General features: G+C 38.0%; 1 protein-coding gene across 3 annotated transcripts in view; it reads left to right on the forward strand.

The window, feature by feature from the left end:
- herc4 (HECT and RLD domain containing E3 ubiquitin protein ligase 4) overlaps positions 1 to 13,296 on the forward strand; it is a 111,428-nt gene that overhangs the window by 68,985 nt on the left and 29,147 nt on the right. For 2 of the 3 annotated variants that reach the window (XM_072239162.1, XM_072239163.1), the window contains exons 13-17: positions 1,062 to 1,251; positions 4,257 to 4,429; positions 4,567 to 4,686; positions 5,943 to 6,041; positions 12,558 to 12,725. In XM_072239162.1, coding sequence (XP_072095263.1) covers positions 1,062 to 1,251; positions 4,257 to 4,429; positions 4,567 to 4,686; positions 5,943 to 6,041; positions 12,558 to 12,725 — 750 coding nt within the window. Of the gene's footprint in view, positions 1 to 1,061; positions 1,252 to 4,256; positions 4,430 to 4,566; positions 4,687 to 5,942; positions 6,042 to 12,557; positions 12,726 to 13,296 lie in introns of those variants that run through there. The other variant, XM_072239167.1, reaches the window with a different exon arrangement.

A 13,296-nucleotide genomic window follows, 5' to 3' on the forward strand; every position in this document is an offset into this window, starting at 1 on the left:
AACTCAAATAACCACATGCTACAATGGTGGTGTGCAGAAGAGCACCTCTGAACACACATCGAACCTTAAAGTGGATGGGGTACAGGGGGTACCTAATAAAGTGGTCACTGAGTGTATGCTTCAATAAAATAACATAAAACTCGTGACAAATTTGCTTGTGTATTACTACCTCACATATGTAGTACTTTAAGATCCATTGCTGGGAACTAAAATGCTTATGGAGCTGGTGCTAAAAGGGTTTATTATAGCATTGTGTATAGAGAAGTAAGTTATTGAAAATGCTACTGTGCTGGGCACCTGGCACAGACCTCTCCCCCAGTAGATGTTGGACAGGCTTGGGAAATCAAGTGAGTTACAGTACTTGCTGCAGAATTCTTCGCCTCTTACCTGTTCTTACAGCCTCTTTCTGTGCATGGTTACTTCATTTTAATTTCTGGTAAATGGCAAACCACCCCAGGATACTGATGGTGGGGTTGTTGGTGATGGTAATGTTAGAGTTGACTGCTGGAGTTTCTTTTGTTGATTATTTTAATTGCCTGACACTTGTGTGGCAGAAACATTATTTGCTACCTATCAGGCAGGATATTGCCAGGTTTGGTATTGGACTGCTTCATTATCTGAGGATTTATTAATGCTAAACATTATGCAATCTTTAACAAAAACCCTTACTTTCCACCATGCAAATAAAGGAAGATCACTGATAGTCGGCATAGGATACTACCCTGAGGAATTCCTGCAGAAATATGCAGACCCAAACTTCACATATGGTTGTAGAATTACTAGAAATTAAGAATTAATTGGAACAAAGAGTGTGGGGAGCTGAGATTATCCTTTTAAAGTATGGGAAATGACAATTTATCATTATAAGAATTAATGTTCCAATTTGAGTTAAAGCAACAGTCGCCTTAGTCAAAATGGTTCCATACTGACCTTGCAAGATTTATCCTCATAGATTTATCTGATTTTTGCAAACACTTAACTTCAAAGAAGATTTAATAATAAGACTGTTTCTAAATTAATTTTTGTTTCCAAGTGTTGATCTATGTGTCTTTTGTCTCTAGATTGCAGCTAGCATGGAGAAAAATTTAATTCCAAATCTTTCCAAATCCCCACCTGATATAGAAGCCTTGAGGATCTACATTACTCTTCCAGAGTGCCCTCCCATGAATGACATCAACAATTATGTGACATTAGCTATTCCATTCGCAATGGCTATTATAAAATTGGAAAAAATTCCACTGAAAGTGCTTGGTAAATATATTTTATAAAACTATTGGCAATTCAGGGAAATAAATATCTAGACAAGAATTGCCCAGTATTCTGTGTTGAAATGTTTACTTCTGAAGTACAGGAAAATTGTTTCATTGCTAATAGTGCAGAAATTTGACTGTTACTTCTGCTCAGTTTAAGTTTGTGTTAGTATCATTGTATTTGCCATCGTGTTGATATTTTAAATCAAAATATGAAGTAATTAGTTGTGTAAGACCATAAGACATTGGGCCAAATGGCCTAAGTCTGCTCTGCCATTCCATCATGGTTGATTTATTATCCCTTTCTACCCCATTCTCCTGCCTTCTCCCCATAACCTTTGATGTCTGACTAATCAAGAACCTATCACCCTCTGCTTTAAACCCACTTGATGACTTAACCTCCATGGCCATCTGTGACAATGAATTCCACAGATTCACTACTCTATGCCTACTCTCCTCATCTCTGTTCTAAATGGATGTCTCTATATTTTGAGACTATGCCCTCTGGCCCTACACTCACCCACTACAGGAAGCATCCTCTCTGCTCATCTAGGTTTTTCAATATTTGATAGGTTTCAATGAGATTTCCCCCCCCCCCACTCTTCTGAACTGCAGCGAGTACTGGCCCAGAAGTCAAACGATCTTCATACATTAACCCTTTCATTTCCAGAACCTCCTCTGTACCCTTTCCAATGTCAGCACACCTTTTCTTACAAAAGGGGCCCAAAGCTACTCTCAGTACTCTAGCTGCAGTCTGACCAGTGCCTTGTAAAGCCTCAGCATCACATTCTAGTCCTCCTGAAATGAATACTGACATTGCATTTGCCTTCTTTACCACTGACTCAACCTTGAGGGAATAATGCACAAGAACTCAAGTCCATTTGTAACTCTGATTTTTGAAATTTTCTCCCTGTTGAGAAGATAACCTATGGTTTTATTCCTTCTACCAAGGTCCATGGCCATTCTCTTCCCTACACTATATTGCATCTGCCACTTTGCACATTCTCTCAAACTGTCTTGAGTCTTTGTAGACTCCCTACTTTCTCAACACTAACTGCCCCTTCACCTATCTTCGTATCATTCACAAACTTGGCTACAAAACCATCAATTCCCTCATCCAAAATATTAACATATGTAATGTGAAAAGAAGCAGTCTCAACACTGACCCCTCTGGAATATCACTAATTATTGGCACCAAATAGAAAAGACCCCCTTTAGTTCCACTCTTCCTCTTGCCAGTCAATCTTATATCCATTCCTGTAATACCATGGCTCTTATCTTGTTAAGCAGCCTTGTGCAGCTTCTTGTCAAAAGCCTTCTGAAAATCCAAGTTAACAATATCCACTGACGTTTTTTTGTCTATCCTGCCTATTACTTCCTCAAAGAACACGGGGACTCTGAAGTTAATGTTTTGCGTGTTATTTAACTTATTGTTTGCATGATTTGTTTCTTTTTTTCACACAGTGGATGTTTGTTGGTTGATGTGTGGGTTTTTTAATGGCTTCTATTGTGTTTCTTTGTGGCTGCCTGCAAGAAGACGAATCTCAAGGTTGGATACAATATAACAATAATATAATTTGATAATAAATGTACTTTGAATAATTCCAACAGATTTATCAAGCAAGATTTCCCCTTAAGGAAACCATGTTGACTTTGGTCTATTTTATCATGTACTTCCAAGTACCACAAAAACTCATCCTTAATTAGAAGTTAGGCTAACTGGCATATAGTTTCCTTTGTTCGGCCTCTCTCCCTTCTTAAACGGTGGAGTGACATTTGCAATTTTCCACTGTTCCAGAACCATTCTGGAATCTAGTGATTCTTGAAAGATTTTTACTAATGCCTCCATCAACATCATTCAGAACCCTGGGTTATAGTCCATCTGGTCCCAAGTGATTTATCTACCTTCAGACCTTTCTTCTTAAGCATCTTCTCCTTAGTAATAGCAGTAACTCATTTTTCCACCTGACATTCTCAAATTTCGGGCATACTTCTAATGTCTTCCACAGTAGAGACTGATGCAAAATACATATTAAGTTCATCTGCCATTTCTTGTTCCCCCAATACTACCCTTCTAGCGTCATTTTCCTGTGGTCTGATACCCACTTTAGCTTCTATTTTACTCTTTATATATCTTTTTTTAAAAAATTAGTATTCTCTTTCATATTATTAGTTAGCTTATCATGATATTTCATCTTTTTTCTCCTTCTGGCTTTTTATTCCTTCTATGCTGTCTGTGACATCTCCTGTCAACCATTATATGGTTGCCTAATCCTCGGTTTAGACTACTTCTCATCTTTGGGATGTATCTATCTTGCACCTTCCTAATTGCCTTCAGAAACTCTAGCCATTGCCATCCTGCCATCATCCCTACTAGTGTATCCTTCCAATCAAAATTGGCCAGATCCTCTCATGCCTCTGTAATTCCCGTTACTCTACGGTAATACTGATACATTTGACTGTATCTTATCCTTCTCAAACTGCAGGGTGAATTTTATCATATGATCACTGTCTCCTAATATTGCTTAATTTTAAGCTCCCTATATATATGAAAACTAATTGAAAATATCCTGATTGACAGTTCAGATTTTTAAAAAATTGAAAAAATGTTGATTAACATATGATATCACTTTTGTAGTATTTATTTCCCATCTAACCATAATTAAGACATCTAAATCAGGAAGCTGCTATCTTGTATTTTAAAACAACAGCTGGGCTTTTGTGTAAATGCAAAACTGGAAACACACAGCAGGTCAGGCTGTACCTAGAAAGAGATTCCTTAACTTTTGAACTCTCCCTATCAGAGATTCCCTTTGTTCTACCCATCTTCTCATCTAACTTGATTTTCTCTTTTCCCAGTGTGGCACAGGATTCTGATCCAAAACGTTAACTGTTTCTCTTTCCTGATGATACCTGACTTGCCTGAGGTTTATTATAATACTTGTACATGTGTGTTATGTCTTTTGAAATGCCATTTACCCATTCAAATTCATCCATCCGTCCTAGAAAATTGGTGGGCAGCACTGGAACCTGCTTTCTTTAAGAAGGTTGTGGAACTTTATAAGGATGTTGTAGTATTTCTTCTGAAATTGGCTGAGGTTGGCATGCCTAATTCTGAGCAAATAACATGGAATAATTTTCTAAAAACTTCTCTGGAAGTATTGGCTATTCTTCATAGGGTAAGTTCATGCAAACTGCATTTGCATATACTTGATAACTGATGTTGTATTTGACTTTGTCCTTCAGTTTTACTTTGTTACTTTAAAAACAGTGCTCTCAAAACTTATTTTGGAGTGTTTCAATTCTTTTCATTCAGGTGAATGAGAAAGCTGGGCAGATAATCCAGTATGATAAATTCTATATCCATGAAATACAAGACTTAATAGACATCAGAAATGATTATGTAAATTGGCTTCAACGTCAAGTATATGGAGTAGTAAGTAAAAGATTTTTGTCTATACTTAAAAGTTCTGAATAATGTTTCTATGGACTTCATGTGAAACTAGATGTTATGATCAATTTAACTGAACCTAATTAACTAATGTCAAGTAAAAGAAAAAGTTGACTAGAAAAGAATTATATGGTATAAGTTCTTCAGCTGCAACTATCCATAATTTCACACCTGAAATACATGCGGCAATTCTGGATGACAGACCTATGCTGCATTTCAGAAGTGCAGTTTAACAAATATTACTTGTTGTCTATTGTCAATACACAAGTGTAAAGGAGAATGAAAAGATTGTTACTCCGGATCAGATGCAGCATTAAAAAGAAAACACAATAAGCATAAAGAACACAATAGATATAAATACATAAGGTTACCTGTGTACATTGACTAATTGTATGTACATAACGTGACAGGAGTATCCAAGTGCAAAGTGATTCTGACAGGAAATGATAAGCGATAGTAGTTGGTTAGGTTAATAGCTGGAGGTGTTGGTCAGCTTTGTGGCTTGTAGATGGGGTTCAGCCATTTAATATTGTCAAACAATCCAAAATAAGTAATCCCTAAGTTTCAAAGGATTGGTTGCACTCTTTTCTTTAGATTTGCCATTCACAAGCCAGTAAATAACAAATCACCAAATGCGTCGACCAGCATTTTGTGTGTGTTGCTTGAATTTCCAACATCTGCAGATTTCCTCGTGTTTGCATTTTTAAAATAACAAATCATTTTACAATGTCTTCTACTGTTACACTGTACTGAGTAAGTTTAGACAACTTAAGCTGATCTAAAAGCAGATATAGTCATGAAACTTAAAATAACAAATGTACCAATAATAATTGGAACAGAATTGTCTTAGTAAGACCTTGAATAAGGTTTTACAAAAATGTACATTTGTGACATTGATGCTGAGATGCCTATATGGTGTTGCTGTTCCATCTTTATTCATTTGGTGATTTAGTTTATGTTCCATTCCAGAGATTTCCATAGAATATCTAGGCTAACAATCCAGTGCCATACTACAGATGAGGTGCACTGTCAAGTGGGTGTCATGATCTCATGATGCTATTTTGACAGAGAGTAAATGAGACCTCCATTAATTCATTCAATTAATATAGATGGTCAATTTCTAGTTCCTGTTTGCTGCATGCAATTGTTTGTTGTTCAATGATTCATTTCCAGGACCTGATGAAATCTATCTTTTGACTCCAGCTTAATGCGTTTAACTTTATTCATTTACATTGTTTTAGTTGCCGGATATGCCGATTACAATCTGTACTTACCCATTTGTATTTGATGCTCAAGCAAAAACCACATTGTTGCAGACCGATGCCATGTTACAAATGCAGGTGAGTATGTTGTCTGTCAATCATTAAAGTCATAACAATAACCTATTATAATGTATTTAAAGTGAAGTTTATGTAAGAGAAAGCATTGCTGCAATATTAGACATGTCTATCAGAGCAAGTGTTGCAAATCAGAATATCCCAAAAAAAATTCAGCAGAGAGCAATAATTTTTAGAGAAACAATGTTTCATATCACTGTCTTTTATGTGTCACAAAAGACTATTTCCAAGTGAATGTTTCACAAAAGCTAGTTTCCAGGTGAAGCAAGTAATTAGGAAAGTTTGAAAACTGTTAGCACTTATTGTTGGGAAGGAGGAAATGCAGGAAATTGTGCTCCAATTATTTGGGCATTGATGAAACCGTATTTGGTGTTTAGACCCTCCACAGGAATGCCTAACTTGTGGACAGCCTGTACAAATGAGCATTCAGGATGGATGGGATGCTGCTAGGTGGGAGTGGAGCATTTCTGTGTGCCTTCTGCCCCCTTCCCCACCCCCACCACTATGGCTCCAAGCCACAACACTTGGGCTAGATCAAGCCAAGCAGACACAAAATGCAGTTCTGATGAAGGTTTTCAACCCAAAACATCAACTGTTTATTCGCCTCCATAGATTCTATTTGACCTACTGCATTCATCCAGCATTTTGTGTTTATATGCTGAAGATTTCCAGCATCAGCAGAATCTCCTGTGTGAAGCCAAGCAGAACTAGGAACACTGAGCAAATTCACTTGCTTACTTACTAAGTCAGTACAGCTGGCCGGCAGCTGCTCTTCCTGCACCTGCTTGCTCTCACGACAGAGCTGTTTCTGTGATCATCTCCCACATATTGTTTTTATTCATTTCTAATGTATATACAATTACAGTTATGTACAGTTGTCAGGAACAGATCCCAATCGTAACCTGGGGACTGCCTAAACTGTGTGCAATATTAGTCTCCTTATTTGATAGGATATTAATACGTTGAAAGTAGTTCAAGGTTTCTTTATTAAATTGATACTTAGAATAAATTGCTGTATTTTGAGCAAGTGCTGGTCAGGCTAGATTTCTGTTAGCTGAAGTTTAGAAAAATGAGAGCATATCTGAATGATTCTCCTGAGGAATCTTGATGTGTTTCATCTTATGGGAGTTTCTAGAACTAGGAAACAGCATAAAACTCAGATCATCTGTTCGAGGCAGTTGAGGGAATTTTTTTCTGAGGTACATTAGACTTTGGAACTCCCTTCATCAAAGAACAGGTCAAACTCTGGATATTTTAAAACAAAAGTAAATAGATTCTTGACAAATGAGATGAAAGGTTACCAGAGTTTTGAGAGAATGGGGAATTGAAGTTGTATTCAAATCAGCCACAACTTCACTGACGTATGAAACAGAAGCAGGCTTAAAGGATTGAATGAAGTATTTCTGCTTCTAATTTATATATTCATCAGAAACAATGAATTGTGATTTAGTACCATTCAGTTTTTATTGTTTTATATGCTAGATTGACGTTATAAATTATGGTTTTAAAAAACAGCCTCTACAACTTTATCATGTAAATATTGATATTTTAAATTGTCAAGGTACCACCTTTTCTTAAAAAAAAGAGCTACCTTAGTAAACATCCTTCATTTTATAATTTGGAGACTAAACAAGTGGTAAAATTTCTGTTTGGTTGTTGCTATGACTTAGTTTAAAAATATTTAAACGTTTGGGATCCTTTCCAGCTGTTGATGATCTTCAGTTGCATAATTTTCCAGAAGGTGAATCCTGCTTTAGACTTCACCAATTTACTGGCAAATAATTCTGAGGTCCAAACTGAAAGGATGATAAAAATCCCTTTCTTAGCACAGGAATTCCTGTAAGGTGGGTGTTGCAGAAATGTTTCTCTGATCCAGGGTGCTATAATGAATGATTGTGGTCAAAATTACATAGAATTTTGTGTCACTTAACTGTGATATTGATATTGGGAAAGCTTTAAATCCACATAATTGTTTTCACTATTGGTCATAAGCCAATGTTCTATGTACAGCCTATCTTCTTTGCAGCAAAATTGCAAGTTATTTGTGTAAGCAGTTGGCAACATCATAAAAGAAACTGGGAGGTGAAAGAGGTAAAGGGTTGAAGAAGAAAAATCTAATAGGAGAGGAAAGTGACCCCTGGAAAGAGGATGGGAACCAGAGGAAGGAGATGGGCAGGTAAGGAGAAAAGGGGTGAGAGAGTTACCAGAGTGAGGATGGGAAAAGAGTGAAGGAGTGAGGGGGAGAAAAATCAATATTAATGCTATCCGTTTGGATGCTACTCCTACGGAATATAAGGTATCACTCCTACAGCCTGAGTCCGGATATGGAAGCTCACAGTTGGCAAGTCCGGAGGTAGAAGGTTGAATCCTCTAGGTCAGCAAACCTGGAGGTCGAAAGCCCAGTGTCTGTAAGTCCGGCACCACTGTCTGGAGGATGGAGGCCTGGAGGCAGCCTTTCCTGGGGTGGCAGGACCCATGGGTGGGGGGGGGGATGAAAGAGGGGTTTCTTGCTTGTAGAATGTCAGCTGCACCTTGTTCTGCTGAGCATTATGGGCCAGAAATTATGGTGAGACTTGTGGGCTGTCCCCAACACATCCTCAAATGTGTTGGTTGCTGATGCAAATGATGTACTTTACTGTAAGTTCCAATGTACATGTGATCAATACACTGAATTTGAAGTACTTGCTTCCTGAATACTTTTGGGTGTGGATTTTGGGCTGCTGGTCATGAAAATCACCATGAAATTTCCCTCTCACACACTATTTTCTCTGAACTCACCTATGTTTTTTATTTCAATTCATAATTCAAATCAATTCAAATGTTGCCAACAATGTAAGCTGAAAATTTTCTATCTTGTCCAGGCATGCTTTGGCAGGACAGATGCTGCATGGCAACACCAGTTTTAGAAAGGCTATAAAAGCATCTCTCTCACATGCACGTGCGCGCACGCGCGCACACACACACACACACACACACACACTTCTATGCATTGCATTTGCATATATATATTTATTCAAGTTGACGCACATACTCTACATAGCATATTGTTTGACTATTTTTAGAAGTATTTGTGATAGTGAACTGTTCAGTAGTTCAATTTAATATCAGAGCAATGTATACAATATACACAATATACATCCTGAAATATTTTTTGTCACAGACATCCACAAAAACAGGAGTGCCCCAAAGAATGAGTGACAATTAAAATGCTAGAACACCAAAGCCCCCCCTACTCCCCCTCCTATGCACAAACAGCAGCAAATCAATGACTCAGCCTCATCCACTTCTGCAAAACAGCATCTGCACCCTCCACCCACCAAGCATACAATAGCTAAGTCCCCACTGAACACCATGATCTGCAGTACAACAAAAACTAACTGTTCACCTGACAATTTGACATGTCACAAGCTCTCTCTCCCTATTAAAGGGAAAAAGAGGTGTTCCCTTTCACAGCGAGAGGAGAGATGTAACAAAACAACTCACTGATTTACAGTGTTAAAAGTCCATTGCACTGCTTTATTTTCGAGTTCTGTGGCTCAAGAATTGGCAACAATCTCTTGCCCACCAATGAGAGAGTGAGAGAAAGCACAACTCGCCAAAAACACAGCCTCCAACAGATTGAGTTATCAGATGAGGCACACTCGACATAAAGGGTTTGAAATCTGTATCTGTACAAGTGTCATTTTCCATTTTTGCCTCGAGCTTCGTGGCATCTTTGTCCACCTCCCCTAGACTCCATGTCTCTGGTAGCTTCAGTACTGGAAGGCTTTCATCATGTGGCACAGGTCTCATGGCTGAGCAGAGACTGGATAATGATCAGACAGAAGTACCAGTCGGTCACATGATCCTTTTGCTCTCGTATCATCAGGATGGCAAAATGACACAAAAAATTTCCATCAAAGATTTCGATATTTGAGACAGATGCTTCCCAGTCTAACTGATGCCAAGGTTAAGGAAAGTATTTTCGTTGGTCCACAAATCAAACAGGTCATTAACTTGAAGAACTTCTAGTTGAACCAGAGAAAATCGCATGGAACGCATTCAAGGATTTTGTTGAAAATTTTCTTGGCAACTACAGAGCAGCAAATTACATGCAGCTGGTTAACAACATACTTCAAGCATACAAAACCATGAAGTATAATATATCACTAAAGATTCATTTTCTGTATTCCCATTTAGACTACTTCCCTGTAAATTTTGGCACTGTCAGTGACGAGCATGGTGAAAGGTTATCGCCTTTACTGTCTTGGAGAAACACTATCAGGGCAACTGGAATCCACCGATGCTGGCTGATTATTGTTGAGCACTTGAGTGAGAAGCCGTAGACACTGAGTACAAATGAAAATCATCAACAAAATATTTTTATCTTAGTTGAACTATTGCAAAGCATCAACACTGTTATACAATGAAATACATTATATTCAATAAAAGTTAATTTATTGTTTCTCCAAATTCCTAGGTAGTCTGAGACTATATTTGTGTTCTGCTTCAAGCAGTCTATCATAACCACAAAACATTTGAGGAAGCAACATTTTCAAAAAATAATTTGCTGTCCAGTGTAATAAATTAAATCCAGATCATTGTAGCAGTAGAAGAGGTCATGGGTAGATATGTCAGAATGAAAATGGGATGTCGCAATGGGTAGAGTGAAGGTGCTCGACAAATCAGCCCCCCAAATCTGTATTGGATCTCGCTGATGTAGAGGAGACTGCATTCGGGAGCACCAGATACAGTAGATGACCCAGTCAGACACACAGGTGAAGTTTTGCCTTACCTAGAAAGACATTTTGGGGCCCTGACTGGCGGTGAGGGAGGAGATGCAAGGGCTGGTGTAGCACTTGTACTGATTATAGGAATAAGTGCCAGGAGGAAGACCAGTGCAGAGAGATGAGTGGTCAAGAAAGTCACATGGAGAGCAATCCCCATGGACAGTGGAGCAGGAGAGGCGGTGGGAAAGATGTGCTTATTGGGAGGATCCTGTTGTAGATGGCAGAAGTTAAGGAGAATAATGTGCTACATAAGGAGACTTAACTTTGAAGCATAGAAAACCTATAGCACAATACAGGCCCTTTGGCCCACAAAGCTGTGCCGAGCATGTCCTTATTTTAGAAATTACCTCGGGTTACCCATAGCCCTCTATTCTTCAAAGCTCCATGTACCATGTACTTGTGGTATGACAGATAAGGACAAGGGGAACCTTATCCTTGTTACGACTGGGTGCAGCAGATGTGCGGGAAATATTGGAGATGCTGGTAAAAGCAGCATTGATAATGGTGGTAGGGAAACACCGTGATTGTGTATTGGGAATAGCATCAACCCAGTTACATGATTATACAGCTAAGTTGATTATCTTCAGAATCTGTTATTTCATATGCAAGTGGAGTAACTTACCACAATGGAAGCTAATGTTGGAACATTTATAAACCAGCTTTATTTTTATGATGGTAAAACACAGACATAGAAAAACAAAAAGGAAAGGCTATCTAGCCCTTCAAGTCACTGTGCCATTCAGTATAATCATTGCTGATCCTCTTGTCTCAATACTAAAATTCCTACTTTTTCTACTCTTGAAGCCCTTTTGTCTAGAACTGTTTTTTACCTATATTCAGTGACGTGGTCAGTACTGCCTTCTGTAGTTGAGAATTCTGCAGGTTCACCACTCTTAGGTGAAGAAGTTTCTCCTCATCTTGGTCCTAAATGTCTTACCATCATTTGCCTTTACACACTTTGATATCTTAGTTGGAATCTTGTCTAAAAGATAAGCTTATTAATGTTTGTATGTAGTTAAAGTTGCTTTCATCTGTTTTGTCTAAGCTTCCAGTAAAACCAAAGCCCAAGTTTCATTTATGCACCTCACCCATGGAAGAAACCTATCCCTGAGATAGTATTTAGATAAGTGTAACAAGAATGAAGACTCATTAAGTTATATGAGGCTTTAATCAGGTTTTAGGTAACTAAAGTAGACGAATGTGTTCTTTCATTCCCCTCCCTAGTGGGATGAAAATTACCCAAAGTTTCAAGATCAAATTGTAAAATAGCTACTTAGGGGTGATAATAATAGGAAGTCTTTAGGTTTTGCTTTTAACCGTGTCCTTACTATATTTTGATTTTGGATATAAATTCTTTGTTAAAAACATGCCACACTCCAAGAAAATCTGGGTAACTTGAGGTGGAATTTTTTTATAGTGGGCAATGTCTTGGCATCTTTGAAATGCTAAGAACTATTCTGAGACATGAAATTTTATCAAGATCTCATTTAAAGGTGGGAAAGTTATGCATACTTTGGAGATTTGTTTTAAACATTAGATCTAGATCCTGGCAGTCAAATTGAATTACTAAAATATGAATTGCTTTGGTGTTGTTGCCATAGAAAATGTTCTACTGCTTTGTGAAATTATTTTAAAATGCATACCTTTAGATGTTTTTATCCTGGTTTCTGATAATCATTCCACTTTTATCTTAGTGTTTTTTAAAATATATTGAACATTAAACCAATTCCTAACTTTTTCCACATTTCAGATGGCAGTTGACCAGGCACACAGACAAAACTTTTCATCCTTTTTCTTGCCTGTGGCCGATACAGTTAATCCTTGTCTTGTGCTGATTGTACGAAGGGACCATATTGTTGAAGATGCTGTGCAAGTATTGAGAAAAAGCAAGAACGTTGACTTCAAGAAACCATTAAAGGTAACGTTTTCTGTGAATAATAGTCTGAATGCACCTTGTCTAATTTTGGTAGTTCATTTCTATGATTTCTTTATTGTATCTTTTGAACAATGTTTTATGAACCCAAAATTAGTGACTTCCATTGTATGAAGGCAAGAGTATTGATGCTGGAATCTGGAGGAGCAAAAAATCTGATAGAATAACAACTTTGGGGTGAGGGGTAGGAATTGTCAACATTTCAGGTGGAAACCCTGTATCAGCACTGAGACTGGAAAGGCAACAAAGCCAGTATAAAGAGGAGAAGGAGAATGTCAAGGAAGAATTTCAAGGCAATTGGTGGACTGAGGAAGGGTGCTAGATACCAGGCAGATAGGCAGGTTAGCAAAGGAATGTGCAGGTGAGTGATAGATGGAGGTGGACAGAGGAAAAACAAAGATGGAAGGAGGTCTGAAGAGAGGTGACAGCTCTAAAGGGAGATGAGCAATAACATAAAGTGCTAACATAATGCTGGATACAGTTAAAATAAACAAGGTGAGAATGGGAATCATTAGAGGAGAGGTGAAAAGCAGTGGGAACCAGATTGGGTGGAGTG

This window comes from Mobula birostris, chromosome 21 (genome assembly GCF_030028105.1).
Source record: "Mobula birostris isolate sMobBir1 chromosome 21, sMobBir1.hap1, whole genome shotgun sequence".
NCBI lineage: Eukaryota > Metazoa > Chordata > Chondrichthyes > Myliobatiformes > Myliobatidae > Mobula > Mobula birostris.